This window comes from Arvicola amphibius, chromosome 5 (assembly GCF_903992535.2).
Source record: "Arvicola amphibius chromosome 5, mArvAmp1.2, whole genome shotgun sequence".
NCBI lineage: Eukaryota > Metazoa > Chordata > Mammalia > Rodentia > Cricetidae > Arvicola > Arvicola amphibius.
In genome coordinates, this window is record NC_052051.1 from 93,421,036 (window position 1) to 93,444,096 (window position 23,061).

At 41.7% G+C, this 23,061-nt stretch overlaps 1 protein-coding gene across 2 annotated transcripts in view; it reads left to right on the top strand.

The window, feature by feature from the left end:
* Chst9 (carbohydrate sulfotransferase 9) overlaps positions 1–23,061 on the top strand; it is a 255,132-nt gene that overhangs the window by 131,787 nt on the left and 100,284 nt on the right. For both annotated transcript variants that reach the window (XM_038331644.1, XM_038331643.1), the window contains one exon: positions 13,808–13,849. In XM_038331644.1, the coding sequence (XP_038187572.1) occupies positions 13,808–13,849 (42 nt within the window). The remainder of the gene's footprint in view (positions 1–13,807; positions 13,850–23,061) is intronic.

The window sequence follows — 23,061 nt, forward strand, 5'->3', positions numbered from 1 at the left end:
TTCAATAACCTACTCTAATGCTACAAGTCTGTAAGTTGCAATGCAAACTGTGTTCATTTAAATGAAGACATCCAACATTAGATTGGAAAAGTGTTTCATTTATTCACTCACTTATTATAGAACCATCAATAGAATATTTATTATTTACAAATACAAATGAAGGGCAAATACTAAAACTACATATGGTATGAGAAAGAATTTTTGAAAAACATTTAATATATATGATTTGATTTGACTCAGAGGAAGTGAGGGCTGAATGTTACTTTCTGAAATTTTCTTTTATATCCACTATTGATCAGTGTTGTTTGCCTGTGGATGAGTCTGCTTGCTCTAAGAGACATTGAACGTGATCTTTTTAGCACAATAAAAATATCTGCACTTCATAGATCACTCTGTCTTTATTGCACTTGTTGACCTGTGGTATCCTCTTATTGTTGAGATTATGAATGTCAGGGTTGCAGAGATGCTCAGCAGTTAAAGTCAGAAGCACATTCTTCTCCTTCAGAGGAGCTGAGTTAGGGTCCCAGTGACTTCACTTCAGGAGCAGCTGGTGTCTCTATACCCCAGGTACTCAGACTCACAAGCACACACCCACATGTAGACACACACACACACACACACACACTCACACACATGCATGCATGTAATTGAAAATAATAAAAACAGGGCAGGACAGATTACTCAACAATTGGAGCACCTGATTCGCTTGCAAAACCAGGATTCCCTGCCCAGCACCCACATAAAGCTCAAAACCAACAGTAATTGGTACAGGGGATTTTTCATCTGTTTGTAGCTTCTATAGGTGCATAGTGCACAGGCATGTGTGTTGACAAACACTTACACACTTAAACCAAAAAAAAATAAATAAACCTCAAATAATGAAAGCAATTCTTTTTAAGTTTTAAATAATGTGCACATGAATGCAAGGAAAAAGGGTACTATCTGCACACAGAAGTCCTCTGGAACCAGCCTACATACTACTGGATATAGTGTTGTCTGCACATAGAAGTCTCTGGAAACAGCCTACATGCTACTGGACATGGGAGACCTGGAAGTGAAATGATTTGGGCAGGGGGATCTGGGCTGGAAAGAGATTACAGCGTACGCCTGCATGTACACACCTATCACAGAATTCTTTTATTGAAATGCTGTTAGCTGCAGTTAAGCACAGCTTCCAATAATTCATTTGCCATTGAGATAGAAGCCTCTGAATTTGAGGAAATAGCAGGCTCTCTTTGCAAAGGAACGTTGAGATCTTGTATTCATTGCAAAATGACCCGATTAAGGGTCTGTATGCCTTTTCCAGTATCACGCTTTGCCTGGCCTTCTCCCTAGCAGAACAGTGGTAGCTATTGTGCTCAAGAGAAACAGCTGCACACAGGCGTCCCAGGAATTCCACAGGCATTTGTAAGCTATCAAGTGATACCCAAGTGTCCTGTTTGCACACTCTCGCTGTGTAATTTCAAACATGCTTCATACCCAAAACTATGTGACTCATCTTGAACCCATATGTAACTGTGGCTTGTTGTTTCCTAAAATACAAATTAAATGACATCATTAAAAGTCATTATAATGATTTGTCTATAAAATAATTGTGTGGTTTAACATACACAGAGGATAAAAGGGTCTGACTCTGAAATTGATAAAATCCTTTCTGCTACTGGACATGTAAAAAAATACTCATCTTTCTTTAGCCCAATGCGAAAGTATAGAATAATTTTTAAGGTAAATTATAAAATTATTCTTTGTAGTGAGGAGCTGCGGGCAGGCCTGCTTTTCATCCCACCCGGCTTTCACATAGCTAGTTTAGCCCCGGAAATAACAACACACAAACTGTATTCATTTAAACACTGCCTGGACCATTAGTTTCAGCCTCTTACTCACATCTTGACTAACCCATATCTAATAATGTATGTAACACCACGAGTGGTGTCTTACCGGGAAAGATTCAGCATGTCTGACCTGGTGGCTGGCTTCATCGCATCTGGCTCAGAGAGGAGAGGCGGGGCAATTGTCTGAGCCATCTACCTCACTTCCTTCTTCCTGTTCTGTCTACTCCACCCACCTATGTTCTAACCTATTAGGCCAAGCAGTTTCTTTATTAATTAACCAATGAAATCATCAGATAGATGGAAGACACACCTACATCAATTCTTGGAATTCAATTTAGTTTTCCAACACTTATCTAAAAAAACAACCAATTTCTTCCTCTGTATAAGTAAACATATCAAAAGAAAGCTAACTGATTAATTTATTTTTAAAACCCTTAGGAAAAATCTTGAATACCACCTTCTTAATCTATGTGAACAAAATCCTGGTTTCACAGTATAATACCACTAACATCCTGTTGTTGATTTTTAAATTATCGTTGCAATATTCAAATTTCACCCAATGTCTCAGGAAGCATTTTACATATTTGTTTTGCAGCAGTTTTATTGGCAGGGGCTTTGAGTTATTATAAAAGTTAAACAAAAGCTTAATGACCCTGAAAGATGGACTATATTATACTCTATTTTAAAGTACCGTATAATGATTGGTTGCAGAAATATATGCTGCAAAGAAATGCTTCAGCCAACTTGCACAATATTTTAAATCATTTCTTCTTTGAAAGCCTCTGTGTTATATTAATTTAAACACTGGAAGATCTGGCACATGATAAGTCAGAAATCAAATTTAATATTGTCATTCCTGAGAAAATGTCCAAGGAAGAGCTTTGCCCTGCCTGTAAAGATTTGCATATAAGATGACAGATAAGAGGGAGCATGTTCATATTTACTGGTGGAATGGAAATACTAAGGCCAAGACGTGACTAATTTAGAATTTTCAAAAACTGTTTAACTTCAGAATTTATACAAGAACATAGTATAATGCCGTAAGTGATGTTACATCAGTTTTTTTTAATGATGAGTCTATGCTGAAGGCAAAGAACTAATATGACCGGGGGATAGAGGGACCAAAGCTAATACTCAGCTCAGAGCTTTCAAATCAGTAAAGACACTGCCACTATTTAGCAACTCATTTCTTGTCCTCCAACTCCCAAGAAGTTCTGGAAATCTGCCACATGAGGCATTGTACGTACAGTTAGCGATGCTGTGTAGTACAGTGAAGTCCTGTTTAAGGGTAGAGCCCACATTCAGTGTTCTTACCACAATAAAAATACAACAAAAACTAAATGCCCACGTTTTATCTGTCAGGTTAACTGCTTTCAGGCACATTGTAAAGGAGTGAAAAGGACGTCAAGGCTGTCTTTGGAGTTTATTAGAGGTGCAGGGATGTCGGCATCATTGGCTCTGTCTCAAGTGGAGAGAGGAGTGATGACGTTGCAGAATGAGGCTTTCTGTTTTTCTCGCGGTTTCACATAGTTGAAAAATGTTCTTAGCAAAGTATTAGAAAGTTTAAACAAAACAAGGTAGCCATGCTCTGCTTCCTCTTCTATAGAAATGCTGTAATGTCACACTAGCTTTTTAGAAGTTAGTAGTGGATGGGGCAGGCAAATTGTGGCTCCCAGATCTCAGACAAGTAGAAAGGGAAGCAGGATGTCCTATCTTTCTTTTCTCCTTATAATGGAGACAAGGGATGGATGAAAATCTACTCATTCTCAGCTTGTGGTACATGGACAAGTGGTTGTGTGAACCAAATGTTCAGCATTACAATTATCAGAAAATTAAATCAAACTGGAGTGAGAGACCACCCCACCTGTTAGAAAGCCTATGATCCAAACCACAAGCTTCCGGGATGCACAGCGAGGAGACACTTGCACTGTGTTGCCTGGTGACCATGCTGGTATAACACCATGGAAGACCCAAGATCCAAAGAACCATTGTAAGTTCCAGAAACCCCACTACTGACGGGTATGCAAGAGGCTCAAACCAGCATTCACAGAGATGTGCTCCGCTGTGCAAACGTCTGATAAGAAACAACTTTCCTCGGCGTTCCCCTATGTTCCGCTGTCATTACCTAGTCGGGAATGACACAACTGAATTTGCTGGTTATACATAGGGTACCATGTTAGCCAAAGCCCTCCTGGGAGGTGGCCTCTGAAAGAATCCCTGACAAGTCTGAGGAAGCTGGCCGTGAGCAGGCTGGAGAGAGGAGGCAACGACTTCAAAGGCCTCAGGCAGAACGTTCTTGACTGACAGAAGGGAACGCGTGGTGAGAGAGTGGAGAACAGGGCAAACGCACAGACACATCCGGCTTATGTAACCGAATGAGTTCAGGCTTTGTGTTATCTGCAATGGCAAATCACCGGAGAATTTTAAACATTGAAACGGGGAGATTTTTTTTTTCTTAAACTCTCAGAAAAGATTTTTAGAAAAGAAAGAGGGAAGGAGATAGCATATAGAAAGTTGTTAACATAAACCATTAGAAGAACGAATGGAATGGTCAGAACCAAAGGGAGTTCCGTAGGAATAATGGGATGCTATCAAAGTTAGAGGAGATTTTTGAAGTAGCAGTAGATGAGATCAGGACAGGTTAGAGAAGAAGGACAAAGGCTTTGACAAGTCACAGGCAGTGTAACTGTCAGCTGAGGTGCAGTGAGACATGAGAAGACTAACATTGCAGGGGAGGGCTGGGACTGGGCCCAGGAGGACCTTCCTATTTTCATATTTTAAATTTGAAATAAGTATTACCTATCAAACAAAGATGCATATTAGATATTATTGAAATCAACTATGCCTGTGGTTCTCAATCTTCCTAATGCTATGACCATTTATTATAGCTCCTCATGCTATGGTGACCACCACCCATAAAATAATTTCATTGCTATTCCAATCTGTAATTTTGATAATATCATAGTATGAGTATCTGATATTATCCCCCGTGAATAGAGTCACAACCCCCTGGTCAGGAACTGCTGACTTAGGCAAAGGATAATGGTAGTAAGAAGCACAGAAGGATCCATAGGAATGGAAGACATAGCTGAATTAGAAAACTCTTTGAAGAATAATAACCAGACACTTGTCATGTGAGGGAATCCAAGAGTAATTTATGATATCCAGTGTGTGACCTATGCACTCTGCAAGAGGAAACACTGAGACCTGTGCCTCTTTAGAAGAGGCAAAGGTCACTTTGTACTTGAGACAGTAAGAAGTAAAAAGTCACCCATATTAATGTTCCCCTCATCAATGCCTACAAATCGAATGATTATCCTGAACAGTGTAATGTAAAGACAAGACTATTCAGATTCAAAGGAAAGGCCTGGTATGGATTATGCTGGCTGCAAAGCAATGGTGAAAATGAAAACAAAGAAACAAAAACAAAACTGCATAAAGCTCAGATCTGCTCCTAAGTCAAGCACATTTTTCAATATCTGGCACAGCCCCTTCCCAGCCAGTCTACACAGAGATAGCATCAGACATGAATGCGAGTTTCACACCCGAAGATGGAGAACTCAGAATTGAGACTTTGCTTCTGGGCATGCAGTGCACAGTGTGGCAAAAAGATAAGATCCATCTGTTTCTCAATAGGCTCTGGGCTGCACTGTTATACAGTCATGAGCAGTAGAGGCTGACAAGCCTTTAGAAGCTAGCCATTGTGGTGGACTGACCGTCGTGTGCTGTGCTGATTCGAGAAGCCTGCTGCTTCCAGCTCTAAAGTCCCTCTCATGCGGCTTCCTTGAAACTATAGGAGGAATTCCCAGGGATATTTGGTGCTAATTTTTCATTTAACAAATGAACTAGATACAGCCCCGAGAGGTTCACTTCTTAAAGGTCAGGCAACTGCTTTCAGGCATCGACTGATAATACTGGAAACGGGCTTCCTGCCCCTGTTACTATGTACTGAGCCCCTTTCAAAAGAAACGAAGACAATTTCACAGCTGCCTTTTGGATGTCGTGATGTTCTGTGAATTCCTAGAGGGAGTCAAGAGCAAAGGTTAGGGGGGCAGGCTGTACTCTGAAGCTCTAAGGATAGAGTCCTTGTTCAGTCCCCTAAGGTCACGTGACCTTATCTGTGCTCAGCTTGTTTAGGTCAGATGTGATATGGAGAACATCATAGTGTTTTTTTCTGGGAGTCGTTATGAAGGAAAAGTGACCTGACACCCACCAAGAGAAGAAAAGATCTGTGTCTCTCAGTTGTGGTAATGTCGCAGTCAAGCTTTAGCAAGAGGTGGTGATTTTATATAATCGTTGTTTCAGTATTTAGCATAGAAACTCTAATAACAAACCCAGATATGCATTGTTCTTGAGCACAAAACATATGTTGGCTTTGTGGTTTATAGAAGGAGAAAAAAATGAAGGCATAAAAGGAAATATACAAGAGAAAGGGAAGGAGGGGGGTGGAGGAGGTGATGAAGGAGGGAGAAAGGGGAGGGAGAAGAGAGGGCAGGAGAGTCTGATGCTGTCAGCTCGCACGTCATCTGTTTCATATTCTGAATGTGAAAATGGAGCAGGTGTTTTTAGGGCTCTCCCTTTTGTGAGCTGTGAATTGCAGTCTGTACTGTGTCAGAATATGGAGGAGGTGGAATTTCTCTGTGTAGTAAGCAGCCCAGGCCCTGTCAGTTTGTTGTGGTTTCTGTGACTAAACTGTCCCTATGCTGTGGGAGTCTTTGTGGTGCTGTCACTAGGTGCCCGGTGGCAGGAACAGAGAGCTTTCCTTCATCAGCCTGTCGGGGACGAAGACAAATGACACCCATGAACGTACACAGCTGAAGCAGCAGCGGGCCGTGCAATGCTGGGGTTAACAGGCAGGACCCGTCCTGGGCCCCTCTGACCTAGAGCTGCCGTATGTACCTGGTAAAGCTAAGGAACACCTGAGCTGATAAAGAGCTCGACTTGTCATGCAGCTCACCCCAGGACGGTCACCCACCACCCCAACATGCATCCCCTGTGGTTAGAGGGCCACCTCTGTGCACACTTAGATGAAACCATCAAGGATGTCTGTTAAAGAGCAGAACTGGCCAGGTGGTGGTGGTGTATGCTTTAACACTCGGAAGGCAGAGGCAGGCAGATCTCTATAAGTTTGAGGCCAGGCTGGTCTACAAGAGCTAATTTCAGGACAGGCTCCACAGCTACACAGAGAAACCCTGTCTTGAAAAACAAAAAACAAAACGAAACCATAAAAAGGAAAAATAAAGAAAAGAGATGAAGCAAAAAAGAAAAGAGAAAAAGAAAGACCAGAACTTTCAGAGGCAGAAGGAGGAAAGCCAGGCACTTCAGGCTTGGCACAAAGGAAAGCATAGACGTGGCGTGGGCGAGTCCTGAGCCACATGAGTAACCAAAGAGCCTATTTCAGCTGAGCACAGAGTTTACCTGGCTCCTGTCACAGTGGGAAGTTAACCAGGAGTTTCGAGAGGAGATTAATGCAAGTAAAACAATTTCCTAAGTTAGCTATTTTGATAAATCAAGGTGAAAGTGGATCGAAGGTCAGAGTTTGGGGCAGACAGAGCAGGTCAGGCCTTGATGTCCTTAAAGGCCTTGGCTGAAATGCTGGTAGTGAAAGTAAAAAAAAAAAAAAAGTAAAAAGAAAGAAACAGTAGGTATGAGAATTTAAAAGAAAGAAACAGCATAGGTATGAGATACAGAGAGAGAGAGAGCGGATCCAAAGAGGAGAGGCTGGAAGCAAGTGTGGTAAAGAGGAACTTGGATATACAGAGGCACGGGCATGAATGGCAGCAAAAGCTGTCTGAATGGCTAAACACAGGTGTACAAGCTCATGGGGGACCACCGAGGAGCTTCAGAAAGGATTACAAATTTCATTTACGTTTAGCTGCATTGATCCACCAATAAGCCACCTTCATGGAAGCTTGAATTTAAGATAAAATTCAAGAGAGGTTAAAGCTAGCAACACACACACACACACACACACACGTATACTTACACCTACAAATACACACACTCCTGCACACTCACATGCATGCACACATTCACTCACACATACTTAACACACACATGCACGCTCATGCACACACTCAAGTGTACATACTCATAAAATAGTCAGAACCTTACCAAACATAGAGGGCAGGGAAAGAACTGAGAAAGAGACTTTATATCCTTTTGTGGTAGAGGGGGTAGCACGCAGCTATGGTCAGAGTCAGAGAACAGTTTTCAGGAGAGAACTAATGTAAACCTAAACAGCTGACTTTGAAAGTGAAGAAAAGTAGCAGCCTGGGGTATAAATATTTTAGATAACTGAACATAATCTCATAAAAGAGACAGCCATTTTTCATGAAATCCTTATGAAGTCAGAGAAGTCTCCGACTCTAGGTCCCTTCTGACAAGGAAAACCTTGAAAATGCCAATGAAAGAAATAGAGGAAGGGTTCAACTCAGACATAACTAGCTTGGGCTAAACTAGAAAACCAGTTCTCTTCTTGGGTGTTTCAGAGCAGCTGCTGCAAACCTTCCCCTTCAAGAAGCTAGATTGTTCCTCAAAACTGGGGCTTCACCAGAGTTAGCCAGAGAAGGACCAGAGAGAAATAGAAGCTGTGGAATCCAGAGAATGGAAAGGAAGGCGATGGTTATGTCCGTGTGACTTCACCGACTTTGCCATTTGCACCTATGTGCTCTATCACATCCTTGGCTCCCCAGGAAACCATTGGGACAGCAGGTTCTTCTGCTTTGTTTGCTGTGTGCTAGTTAGGAGGCATGCCTGTTCAGAATTTCTCAGTTTCAGAACTACAAAAACGGGCTCTTTGTGCAGTATCACCAAGGAAAATGTGTTTGCTGAAAACCCCTTTGTGTTGAATCAGTGAAGTATAAAGTACAGAAATACCTGGGTTAACTCAAAAAACTGCCGGCTCTTTTGAAAATTCCTAAGACAATCTGGGCCATTTGGAGCTTCCCCTCTCTGCTGTTCCTGACTCCTGTCGAGCACTCTTCTTTTTCCTGTCTTCTCTCTGAGCTGTGGCAAGTGCACTCAAACTCTGCCGCTGACTCCATCACCAAAAAATGATGGGATAGAGAAAGAAAGAACATTGCACTTCATCAATTTCTAGATTCACCCTCATTTTACAATATTAAGAAAAAATAACCAAACTCGATGTCTTTTCCCTTCTCCCCACATTTTAATTTTTAGCTTTATGTTTGTTAAAGTAATACCTACATGAAATATCAAATACAATAGTTCTTTGCACTGACCTCCTCTTCAGGGATTTACGTAATTAAATCCCTGCTTACCCTGCACAAGAGTGGAGCCCTAGTTGTCTCTACTGGACTGCTGGCAACTTGATAGTCTCTGGGGAAGGGACCACCATCGTCTTCAGTAGTATTCCAACCAGTGTGCGCACCAGGTTCCACTAGGCAGCTCTGGATCTGTGACAACACAGAGAGTCGTGGTAAAAATAAGTAGGTCCCAAACAAAACCAAAAGGTATGAGTAAAGGAAGGAGACCTGTGAAGACAAGGGGCCAGAGACAGGAGGGGTAATATGGGATGGCAGTAAAAGTAAACAAAACATATGATCAATCTAATCAATAAAAGGCAAGCAAAGAAACAAAACACCTGGCTCCCTTCCCTGCAAGTACATACAGGCTGCAGCTAGACATTGGGAGCCTCCTGGCCACCTGTATATTTGGGCCTTGCCTGTACTGTTACAGGTGGGCCAAGAGTCAGTTAAGTTCATTCCCAGTCCTTCTGTGTTAATTGTCCTTGTCCATCTAATAATGCAGTTACAAATCAAGAAGACCAATGACATGCTGGCATGCAAAGCCATAAAGGATAGTCGCTGCTTCTATGAATATGCTTTGAAGGGATTTATCAAGTTGGGTTTGCAAACACTATAGAATTAGATGTCAAGAAGAGAGTGGTAAATTATTAGAAAAAGAAAACATGAGTCTAAAATCATTCTGTTTTGTAATTTTAAGTTCTCCGTTCACTTCCAAGGAACTAAACCTGGGGACAGTGAAGATGGCATCAGGTTTGGACCACTGAGGAAGACACAGGTCTAGAGATGGCATCAGGTCTGGACCGCTGAGGAAGGCACAGGTCCAGAAACTCAAGCTGTACTCCCTGCACTATTCTTGTGCAGTTTCTCTGATGGGAATCAAAGGTTCACAGAAAGCACATGGCAGCATGCCTGCTGTTTTATAACAACCAGTCCCTGTTATATGTTCTCGTGGTGATTATTGATCAAATAATTGTGCATTCAGCAATTTAAAAGAATACAAGAGAAGTTACATCAAGATCATATCAGTATTTCAAAAGGAGTGTCAAGATACACCGTTTAATCTAGCAACTAAGCACTGGACAGCGAAGGACATACACATCTCTGTTGTGACACTTTTGCTGGTTTTGCAGCTAAATAACCATTTCCAAAGCTAAGGTAGTGTTAATAATCACATATCTGAATAATTTGGATGGGAAAGCAAAACCTGACACATTATTAAGGAAAGGGCTTAGGGGAATGGCAACTGAAGAAATGGCTCAGTGGCTCAGCACATGCTGCCGAGCTCTGAGTTCCATTCCCAGCACCCATGCCCGGTGGTTCCCAGCCATGTATGTCTCTAGCTCCACAATGTCCAGCACCCCTAGCCTCCATGACCACTGACTCATGAGCCGACACACAGAGACACATGATTAAAAAGGTTTTAAATGGAATCTTGAGAAGGCGGCTTTGGAAATCCACAGGTAATCTGCTTCACCCTTGACAGATGGCTGTGTGGCCTTATGGGGCTGTCTAACCTTTTCCTGTTTTTGTCCCTTCTCCTGAGGGATGGTGACTAATGACTTCATTAATGAATCATGTGGTCAGGAGATTACTCTGAATTCTTCCTAGAGAAAGAATCATACAATCATATTTGCTTCTCTTACTTGAACATAAGCTCTTTGTGTCTCATCAAGATATTTCAGCTTCGTTAAGCTCTCTAGTCCTGCAGATAAAGATGAAGTGCTAATTATTTAAAACGATTTTCTATCATAACAATGGAAATATTCACTCTGACTTTTGCATCAGGTTTCAGCAAGAGCAGCTTGCTGTACACAAAAATAAAGCAGAATGATTCAGATTAAAGGATAAGAACAACAGATAAAAATCCTGTTTTCATGTATTGTGCAGGACATCAGCTAAATCTTAATATCATATTCATTTGTAAGCACAATATAAAACATGCATTTGACAGGAGGTATATCATGGAAATTACCCATAATATTTAATAAATGGTCATTTAGCTAACTCAACACCCTAGACTATTGATATAGTAATATCCATGTTGAGGGCTGGGTATGTGATCTTCAGGTAAGAGTGATTACTGCTCTATATAAGGATGGAGTCTGAATGCCAGCACCCATTCAGAGATCTCGCAGAAGTCTATAACTTCAGCTTCAAGGAATCTGATGCCCCCTGCTGCCCTCCATGGGGACCTGTGTGTGTGTGCATGCACACACACACACACACACACACACACACACACACACACACGGTGCTAGTAAGTAGAAGTAAGAATGCTTTAGAAGTTAGAGGCAAACAAATCCTATGATGAGCCCTTCACTCTTTTATTATTATGGGATGAGAGCAAACGTTTTTCCCTTGAAGACCTTTTTACAAATCTTCAAAGATATGCAGCTCTCAATACTTTAACTTAATCGGCATATATGTATGTCTGACTCTAAACTAGATTGGGGTGAGTTATAAGAAGTGAAACTGGGTCATCCCAGCACTCAGCAACTCTATAGTCCAGTGTAGGAGAGGCATATTATCTAACTAATATAGTTCTGTCTGTGACATGGGAGGAAACAAAGGGGCCAGAGAAGAGGATCCAGTCCCTGGGTGAACTCCTTATGTCCTAATGTTAGCTTTCCACAATCACTAACAAATCTGACAGCTGGTCTTGCACAACCATTCTGCCCAGCCATTGAGGAAGGGTACCAGAGGGAGGTACAAGCCGTGTCCACATTCTTATAAACATGACATGATCGTCATAAGCCAGATAGCTTCAGAACAATGCTTACTGAGAACGATACATCATTCAATCAGTATACAAATTACCCAAGGATCATCAGAGATAAAGGAGTAGATGCACTTGACAATTGAGTTGCTCCTCTGAAATAATTTAATTCCTTCCATCATTGAGTGATGAGTCACATAAATGAAGATGGTATGCCAGGGAAATGTGTGGAGGAAGATATAGTGTAGTCAGAATAGTGTTCTCATGACCGAGGGAAAGAAGTGACCTTCACCATGCTGCTGTTACACAGATGAGCAGGTAACGCCAAGTTACAACGACACTAAAGTAGATTGGAGCAGCGGGTTTATATATCAGATTCCAACCTGTGGGGATCAGCTGTACCGAAGGACTGTAACTTATTGATGAGCTGTATAAATGACTTATAAACACCTTCATACAAAATGCAGAAATTTCTAAGTCAGTGGAACTATTGATACCTTGCACTAGAATGCTCAAAACAGTGCAGCTCAGAGAAGCCTGGCTGTATTTTTAAATCACCCTAAAGCCAGAACTACAGTTCACTGAGGCAAGTGAACTTGGTATATTTTAACACAAATGAAATTTGGTGGAAGACCGATTAAAAAGATAAGAGCAGCAAGGATTTGTGGTCTCAATTAGAACAGGAAAAAGCAATATTATTAATGAGCCTTCCTGGAAGCAGGTTATTTAAGTGGAACAGAGCAGGGCAGGGACTTAATATTCCTAGCATGACTTATGCCAGAGTGTTCAAGTGCCTGTTCGTATTCGAATCAATATATTTTTGAAGAAAACTTTTTAAGCAGTCAGAGGGAAAAATTATATTTGTATGTCAAATATATAGTACATAGACAGTATAGCATATATTTAAGCGTAATTAGTATTATCTAAAATATGCAGTGTAGTATAGAATGTATTATAATAACGTGTTTATAAAGTACTCATGAGGTATTAAGAAGGCATTAGAACTCCAGAAGGATAATGAGGTAGCTACAATGACCGGCTCACAGCCCATGGATTTGCTGTCTCCATGGGCAAAGGCTTGGGAAGGCTCTCCTGTCCATAGACGACTGAATGGCTGAACGTGTAACTGTGCTGTATTTGGGCAACCCCATCTGGCGCAAGAGGCCCTTCCTGCTCAGTGGGATGAAAAGAACTTTCTTGGAGTTCTTTTTGTAGAACACACTCGCACTAGTTCTGGATTAAGTAAATCACGCATTGCTTCCCTCGGAACACTTATCTTTGATCCTGGATATCACTTCATCTTCTCCTGGTAGCCATTCAAACTAAGTTTCCCGACACGGAACCTCAGACCCTCGGTAATGGGAGATGGACCTGGATACAGCTCGGGCAGGTGAAAGACTTCCACAGGGCAGCCTGGGTCCTCATGGCCTAACCTGAGCCATGCGCATCATCGCTAAGAAAAAAGAAACAATACTGAAAAAAAAGAAACATAGAATCCTTTTCGTGCTGGCCAACTCCGCCTGGGCATGGGGGCTGCCTTGGAGCGTGGCTGATAAGGAGGTTCTAAGGGAAAATACAGCCATAAGTAGACTCGAGTAACATGCTATCTTGGGTGGAATCCTCATCCCCGGAGTGGCCACCTCCAGCTCCAGCTTAGCTTCCTCCCTGACACAGGGTGATAAACACAGACGTGTGTGTGTGTGTGTGTGTGTGTGTGTGTGTGTGTGTGTGTGTGTGTGCATGTGTGCATGCGTGCGTGCGTGCGTGTGTGTGTGTGGCAAAGTTTGAAAGTAATGCCAGATTCCCTAAGGAGCACCTGAGCTGTCACCTCTTCAGGTGGTGGCAGGCTTTGTTCTATGACTCCCTCCCCGTACCATCCTTGTTGTAAGCCGAATATCAGAGCCTTGGTGTCATCTTCGTGTGGAAAGTTGCCTAAATGCCTTTGACTGTTCTGTTGCTTGAGAAATGTCTTCTCTGTTGTTTGGCAGAATGGCAGCCGGTACAGTCCTTGCAGCATGCGTCCAGGATGGGTGAGTAACGGCCTCATTTCGTAGCCAAGTAGGGCAGGCAGCATATGTGCAGACTCCACTAAGCACTGGAAACCATGGCCCAGGTGCGACTGTTACATAAAATCTGCAGAGAGGGAGAGGGCAGCAGACCAGGACCCAAATCCAAAGGGTTGCCAAGGAAACCAGAGGTTTTGCAGATGTTTTTCCCAACCTGAGAATAAGTAGCATTTGTCATATTTGAAAAAGAGTACTATTTTCTATTTTTATTTTAAACTATATAGTATTTCCCTGGGGCATTAAACTGTAATTTTTAAGTTTTAAGAATGCCTTCTTCTGTGAATCCAGTAAAACCTTATCAATTCAGATATTGCTACTACACATCATTTGGTCAAGACCAGTACAGAATTTTATTTGGATGGTCTGCGAGGAATGGGTTGGCTGAGTGCGGAAGGAGATGGCTTGGAACTCATGCGAAAGTCTTTTCACGGCTCAGGCATATCATGCTGCTTAGGCAAAAAGACCTAGCTACAAAGTGAGGATCCATGTCATTAAGTAAATGTGTCCTTAGATTTTATTGGCCAATCACAGTACTGGAAGCAATGAAGTCGCATTGCATTCAATAAATCCTGATGTGCATCCTTCATCCTCCCTTTCCTCCAGCTTCGAAACGATGATTGTAGTCGACTGAAAGTCACTCTTGTGGGATATGTGAACATGCGCTCTTCTTCTTTGTATGATAGTGGCTCAGAACTCACTATATAGCTCCAAAATATCTCAAGTTCACAGAAATATTTGTGCCCAGGCCCCTCTGTACTGACATTGCCGTCATGAGCCACCATGCCTCTGTAGCAATTTTTATGGAAAAAAAAAAGATCAAGTCCTACTCTCTTTAAAAGCTAACAGGTATAAAGTTTATTTTTTGTTGCTTTTCCACAGCATTGTTCTTATTCTGAATAAAATGCTATATTTACTTACATATGAAAAATAATATACTCTTGCCATTTCGATGATACCATAGAGCAAGTATTTTTTGTTATCTAAATCTCAATATTTTCGCAAGGCAAGCAAAACAAATCCCAAGAAAATAGGTAAGGGAAGAAGCAGGGAGGGGAGCAAAGAAAAATTTGAGCTCAATAAAAATCAAAAAAAATAATATAAATATAAATAAAAGTAAAGAAATCAGATCTTTCTCTCTTGAGCCCTGTTGAAAACTCAGAGCAGGAGCTGCATCACCTCTTGTTCTTTGATTCATTCAACAAACGAAAACCATGGGCCACGCTTATTAAATAAGGGATATGGTGATCAGTAAAGCCCTCTTGTGTTCGTTGTGTGAGCAGATTATAAACTGAGAGAAAGACGGGGGCACCTTTCTCATGTGAGGAGTAATGTGCTGTGTGAAAAACTCAGCAACACAGCAAATCCCTAAGTATATAACTGAGTACAAGAAATACAGAGCAATACAGCAAATACCCATTAATGCAATGAGAAGAGGTGGAAAATATTCACAATATTATGATATTTGAGCTGTAGGGATAGATCTGAGGATGAATAGAATTTCTAAAGCAATAAAAATGGGAGCCCCCTTCCAAGCAGTACAATCAGGGACATCAAGATAAAGACATACATGGCTAATTGCAGTAATAGGTCTCATTGTGAATGAGCTATGGTTTGGAAGGGTCTGTGAACAGGGATGGTGTGAACGGAAAGGGATGAGCTGAAGCAGAGATGCTCAGTAACTGTTCAAAACAACTGGAGTTTCGACAGGAAACTGAAAGCTGCCTGAGTGGAACTGAATATAAAATATCGGAATAAATAATGTCACCCAGAGATAAAGGAGAGAATGTTCAGGGACACATAATGGAACCAGCTTCCCCCTGAGATGGGGGAAACGGAGAATTATGTTGTGGAAACCTGATATGTCCAGGAGTTTGCATCTGAGGGAATGACTGCTATTCTATGATCTCACAGAGGCAAACACAGAATGGAGTCTAGAAGGACGAATGTTTGAAAACGATTAGTGTGTAAAGTGGAGACAAAGACAATGGAAGATTCACAGGCTGGAGGAATTTGTAATTGGGTGAAAACTTTGCATGAGCTAAAATGTTACACCAAGAAACAACTGGACTAGGCCCCAGAGGGTTGCTGCATGGCCTCACTGAGTCTGATAGATAAAGCAGCAGAAAGACTGTGTTCTCGAGGTCTTGGAAGTTTAGCCATCTCCTGGACATACACAGGAGGAGGAATGTTGGAGATGGACGCTGCCTATTATTATCCTCTTTAAATAGGAGATGTTTTCTGAGAAGTTGGGGATGTCACCATGGAGAATAAAAGCAAGAAAATAGGTATAAATTTCCATAAGCAACAAGGATAGCTGGTTCTGAAACGATAGCTTGGCAAGATGACAACTACATCCTTGGACTCGGCAACAGCTGAAACCCATGGTTTCATTGCCTAGGCTTGAGAATGTGAGTAGCTAAGCACCGGTGCTGCTGAGGGCATGATTAGCAATGCTGGTCAGGGCAGCACCCAGAGATGTGAAGTCCTTATGCTCAAGACTTCCAACTTCATCCTCAACCCTGGCTTAAATAAAAAGTTTCTTTTCTGTTTAGAGTCAGCAGCCTGGGACCCCCAAGGCTCATGTAATCATTACAGAAATGAGTGGGTTAGCTAAAGGTCTTTGCCAGCTATGCCCAATGTCAGATACTCTCACCCATCAGCTCAACACCAGCAGGCCACTGCTCAGAGTAGGGCAGTGGCCTATGTCAACCATGACAACCCTCTGACTACTAATTCTTTCTACCTAACCTTGACCCACAACCCCTTTATCAACCTCAGTTCTTCCCCAACAGAAGAGTCAGCAAGGCCATTCTGCAACACACACACACACACACACACACACACACACACACACATTGCTCCTAGAACACAAAAGTAAGGCTAGAGTCATATGAAAGGAAGTCAGACTGCCTGCTACTGAGCCTCACTGGGCACCAATTTTAAGACCCGGTACAGAATTTGCTGGTTGTCATAGACAGGACGACTTCCTCCCAGGAGTGGACGCAGGTTATTTCACCAGCCCCTCGGAGAAAAGTCTGTGTCCTCTTTAAACGCTTAATGAGCCTTGGAGACCCAAGAGAGAGCTGCCAAGATCTATTTTCATAGTTGCTAAACTTTCCTCAGAGGGAGATTTGAATTGCAACAGCTCTCAGTCTCAATTTGCCAAATGGCAGTAATAAAGGAAATATAGGCTAAATTTTGCCCATTATTGACTCCCGTTTAATTAATGTAAGACATAGCCCTCATGTGGGAACGTGGTTGACTCACTGAGCCAGTGATTATTCATTACTGATGACTGCAAGGTGCTGGCGACTACTCAAGGCCTTAGAGGAAATGAATACAAGGGTCTTCATTGAACAATATTTGAAACATTAGGACAGCCTGCCAGTTCAGAGCAAAACCCTGGGTTTCTGTGAGAGGACAACTCCAGAGACTAATTAGGAATCCGGGAAGCCAGAGCCTCGTCTTCCTTCAGCTTAGTCCTAAAGCTAATTCCCTCTCTTCTGCCCCAACACGAGTCACATGCTACTCACCTCCAAGCTCCTTGCCTTCATCCTGTACATTCCTTTCTGCCAGTTTTCTGACCCTCGTCCCCATCTCTACCTTGCCCCAGGACACCTGAGCATTCTCCCCCACACAGGAGATCCCCCATAGGATATGAGAGAGTCCTGCAAAAAAAATACACCTGTGTGCCCCTAGACAGGAAGCATAATAGGGTACTTCTTCTAACGTGAATTTAGACAAAATACCCTGTCTCCTTATTTAAAATATATATAAATACACTTCTGCCCTTTCTTAGATGTGCTTTAAGCACCTGGCACTTTACCTTGGTGTCTTCTGCAACAACCATTTCATTCTTGCCTGACTTATCACCGTCTTTATTCTGTATCTGTAAAAGAAACCAACCACTCTCCCCAAAGCCAACACCTATGCATTCTATGTCTAATGGCCTTACCAATTCTGCCTTCTATTTCTATCTTAATCTGGGCTTTAATTTCTAAGTTTTTTGTATATTTTCCCATAGTCTCATTCATATCCTTTGTATATCTTGCAGTTTTGCTAAACTTTGGGATATTCATGTATTTATTTATGTATTTACTTTCTTACACTCTTATTTATTCTTTCCTGACACAGTTGGGAGGAAGTTTAGTGAGGGGAGTCAACATGAAGGCTTCATTTGCATGCTTCTGTTATTTCTTTGAAGATCCTCTGCCAGGTGGCCAACCAATGGCCCATGGAGGTCAGTCCTTCAGTTTTTCTTTTTGTTTTTGAGACAGAGCCTCAAAACCCAGGCTGAGTTCAGACTCCATATTTAGCTGAGGATGACCTTTAACTTCTGATCCACCTCTTCCACCACTCAAGTGCTGGGATTATAGATAGGTACACACCGTTATATTCATTGCTGGAGATTGAACCCAGGATCTTGTGCATGCTGCTATCAGCTGAGCTATATTCCCAGCCCTATACTCCATAGAATCTCAGTTTTAATATCTTGATAAAATTCACAAGACAGAGTCTGAATTTTATGATCTCATACTTATAGGGAAGATAGGAATTATTGAACTAAGAAATGTTCCTTGGGATTTCATGAAAAAAACCTTCCTGCTAGTCAAAGGAGCCCTATATACACATAATACATTTTTGCATATTGACAGCAGATCCCACTCTTGAAATGGAAGGCTGCTTTGAATGAAAGTTGTTGGAATGTGTGTAATTTGCAACTTTGGGTGCCTTTCCAGGGTCTACCATCTTTGCCTTCCAACTTATAGCTTTGCATTCATTAGATGCTTTCTTGATCCCTCCTGTGCATGATTCCTGGAAGAGATTGTTTTCTGTATTCAGTGCCCTTATGGTTATTGTGTTCAAAGAGAGTAAAATCCATCTGGCATTAGCAAATGCTGCAGGTTGCAGAAGGGAGGCTTCAGCCTTGGGCAAATAGCTTTAGTGTTGAGGTCAAAATCAGGGTACAAAAAGAGCAGTCAATTATCATTCAAGCATTGGTGGCACTGTATTCCTTACGCAAAATGCAGGGTGTGCTTCCTGTTGCCAGTAGAGCATTCTTTTGTGTAAACCCAGGATGACCAAAGCTGCAAGGGAGGGTAGGTAAAGCACTTTCTATGGGATTTCTGAGTTTATGTGAAAATTAAACCTTCAAGATATTAGAAGAACTGATGAAAATGATAACACATTTTGCAACATAAACCTTAGGATTCACAGCCTGTTGATCTCAAAGGAAGACCCGATTATGTATGCTACAAGAGTGCAAGCACTTTTCCTGCCTTCCCTACTGCCATGCAACTGTGGGAATTCAACAAGCTTCTGAATTCCCACAGATAAACACAGGCGTTCCCACGTCCACAGGAACTCTGCGGTCTCAAGTCTTGGTTAGGGGAAGGGGCTGTACAGTGTTAATCCTGCATGGAAATGATTAACAAAGAAAAGAGTGGCACCCCACAGTTAATTTGGCTGTTCTCTTAACTATCTTCCTAGAGCCTGAATTACACAAACATATTATTTCAATAAGCTCATCTGTGAGTGTTTTTCTACTTCTCTTTGAGGTTAGAAAGAATCTAGAGGGTCAAGGTTCCCTGTGTTTATCTCTTGCATTCAAATGATCTGTCATTACCATTTTGGTGACACCCAAAAGTCCATTCTCCCCCTTTCATTAAAGTGCCCTATAAGAGAAATTCAATGGCAGAGATGGAATTCTTCTCATAGTGTAACTGCGCCCCTTACTGGTCTCAAGTGGCAATGACATTCAGTTTTAAAATTTTAGTCTTTCTTGAGCCCAGGAGAGTTTTTGTTGTTGTTTTCTGCTTTAATTTTTATGTATTTGAAGTTCATAATCAGTGTGTCTAATGAAACAAGATACAGTAATGCTGCCAACATTCTCTGAAAACCAGGAAGGCAAAAATTTATGAAATATTGTAAAGAATGTTATAATATTCTTATGCCTAGAAAATAGGAAAACATTCTAAGTAGTGTTTGGTGATGACATTTTTGCTTACATGTCAGTATATCTTAATTTGTACACAGCGAAGTGTCCAGTTCTCCATCTGGTGCTCACTCTGAGGCATTGCTGAAAATTGTCTAGACCTCCACAGCTGCCAGGGAAAGTAAGGTGTGACGCTGACACTGTGACCTTTTTCTCCTCCCTTAAGCCATCAGCCACTCCCACCTCTGCTCCCACCCCGGACTCCAAACATCTTTTATTTCCTGTAACTCCCAATCCTTCTGCCTCAGCTAATCAAGGGCTGGGGTTTCAGATATGAACCACCATACGCAGCCAACTCATGTCTTATTTCTAGGCTCCAAGTTGATTTTGGCATTTTGGACTTACTGTAAGTAAACCATGCACACACTTAGATCAGGCATTTTTCACATACCATAATAGTTTTGAATGACTAGACATATCAGTAGTTTGTTTGCTTTCTGTATACTGTTCCATGGTTTCACTACAAGCTGTTTAGCGGTTGCCTTGTTTTTGACACGTGTGTAGTCTGTAGCATGGGACTACTTTGAGAGCTATGGCCATGCCAATATTCCTAGCAGTGTCCCTTTGCAGACAGGGTCTGACTATGCTGGATAAACGGAAAGGGACAGCTAGGTAAGGAGGCTAACGGATGGTTGTACAATAGACTGCCTAGAAACTCCCCAGCCATGGTGAAGTTCCCAAGCATCCCAATTCACACCAGGGATGGCCAGAGCATTGTGGGGGTCTCTTGTGGTTTCGGTTTGTATCTCTCTGCTGCCTGATGATGTCGCTCATCTTGTGTGCTTATCTCCCATTTGTATATCCTTTCTAGTGTAACATCTGCCTGAGTGATTTTCTCACTTTTCTTGAAAATGAAAAACTAGGGGACTGGAGGGATTGACTAAGCAGTAAAGAGAGCTCCCTGCTCCTCCAGAGGACCTGAGTTCAGTTCCCAGAGCCCGCATGAGGCTGTTCACAAACACCTGTAATTCCAGCTCCAGGGCACCCAAGACTCTCTTCTGGTCTCCACAGAAACCTGCAGTTATGTACACAAATGCACAAACATACGCACAAATAAAAAGTCAAATGAATTTTTTAAAGAGAAAAAAATGACTTGTCTACTATTTATTATGGGGCTCTTATAGTCTCACTATAAGTCCATGGTCATATGCATGTGTTTTGGAGTGTTTTCAGTTTACAGCTTATTAAAATGTTCTTTGGTGACAAGAAATTTAAGATTTTGTAATAACAGTGAATTTTTATTTTATGGTTAATGCTTTTTAATGTACAAAGGCACGTTTGAAATGGGCATGCATTCGAGAGGTATTATGCTTGCCTAGAGTGTTAGAAGAGATGTGTTTTATCCCAGACATGGCAAAAAGAAAACTTGATGATGGATTAATCTCTATCAGCGCAGGTGTGGGGGCCCTGCAAGCACAAGGACCTGAGTGTAATAGTCAATACTCACATTAAAAGGCTGGCTATGGTGATATGGGCTGTAATCCAAGTGCTGGGGAGGCAGACAGATCCTAGAACTCACTGGGCAGTCAGCAGAGTTGACTCTGTGAGCTTCAGGTCCCAGTGAGAAAGTCTTGTCTCAACAAACAAGGCGGAAGACTCCTGGGTGACACGCACGAGCTTGACCTGTGGCCTCCACATGTATGCATACACACTACACTCTCACGCAGCAACATGCTCACAGGCAATAAAAAATAAATGAAAACACCAAACAAACAAAAAGCAGTTTAAAAGTCTAACTTTCTACTCAAGATTATGATGCTATTCTATTACTTAAGACATAGTGTTGGTGACCATTGAAAATCATGTGTAAAATTATAATCATTTACAGGCAGGTAAAGAGGCATACTGATGCCTGAAACAAAGATTATATTTTCAGAAACAACCAATTATTCTTAATTTACAAATTCTTTCTTAAACTATGATCCTTCTTCTAAGAAATGAAAGGAAGTCATGGAAATTCCGATGTTTTAAGAAGTATTGGGCTTGGTGAATTAGGAAAGGCCAGTGTAAGGCTGGCGTGTCCTAAGTAGGATAATGACTTTAGATAATGATCTCTATATCACAAGGAATTTTATACCATTGTACACTGTTCCAGGGAGACGCGCCATTCTGTTTCTAATCTTTAGCCTCGCATTTGCAGCAAGAGAATGACAGCAAAGTATTAGACTGTCTTGGGAGTATCATTTGATGCATATGTTGACTTTAGTGTGAGAAAGTGTTACTATGAATATATATTACCAAATACACACACATATGATATATATTATATATACATACATCTACCTGTAAATGTATAACGATAGATAAAGGCCTTTGTCAGCTTTATGAATATTAAACTCTCACCTCACTGGAGCATAGAAGAGCTCTCGTAGTATTTATTATGCTGATTAATATTGCTACACAGACTGGGCTAAAGTTCCCACATGGCAGTGAACAAATGAAGAGGGATGTAGTCTTGAAGGGCTGTCATCTAGCTGGGGGGAAGGATGGTCAAGCAACAGAGTGCTGTCCGTGATAGTGTTTGATGTTTCAGGGTGTTGTAGAGATAGCACTGAGCACATGTTTGGGAGAAGGCTGCCTAAACACGTCACAGATAGTCACAGATTTAGACTGAGAGGAACCCAGCCACATATCAGAGGAAGAACAGTATACAATAGGGGCAGTGACGGGTCCTTAGATAGTTAAGAGTTGGCAGGTTCCAGGCCAATGAAAAGCCCACATTTCTTACCAAAGAGATGTGAGGTGCTAATGATTATAGAAGGGTGTTTATCTACATTGCTTCCCAAAAGGAAGCATATGTTTAGGACTGGTGATGCATGACCTGGGATGGTCATGGTCAATTGTTGGTTTCCATGAAAAGGGATCTTCAGGACAAAAGGTGTGTAGAAATGAGGGGCAAAGAGGAGGGTGCTGAGCAAAATCTGTATGAGGGACACAAAGTGCAGGACAAGAAGTCTGCAAGCAGCCATGAGCGAGAAGATTGTATCATTGCCAAGTCATAAAGTGATGCCTATGACTTCGAAAATCCATGGAAGGGACATACAATCTTACATTCACCTTCCAGTTTTATACATTATTCCAAATAAGTCAAGTAACACAGTCTAGAGAAAAGCAAGGATTCCTACAAAAGAGTCAGAGTCTGTAGGAATCAGAGTGCTGGTGGAAAGGAAGGCAGGACTCT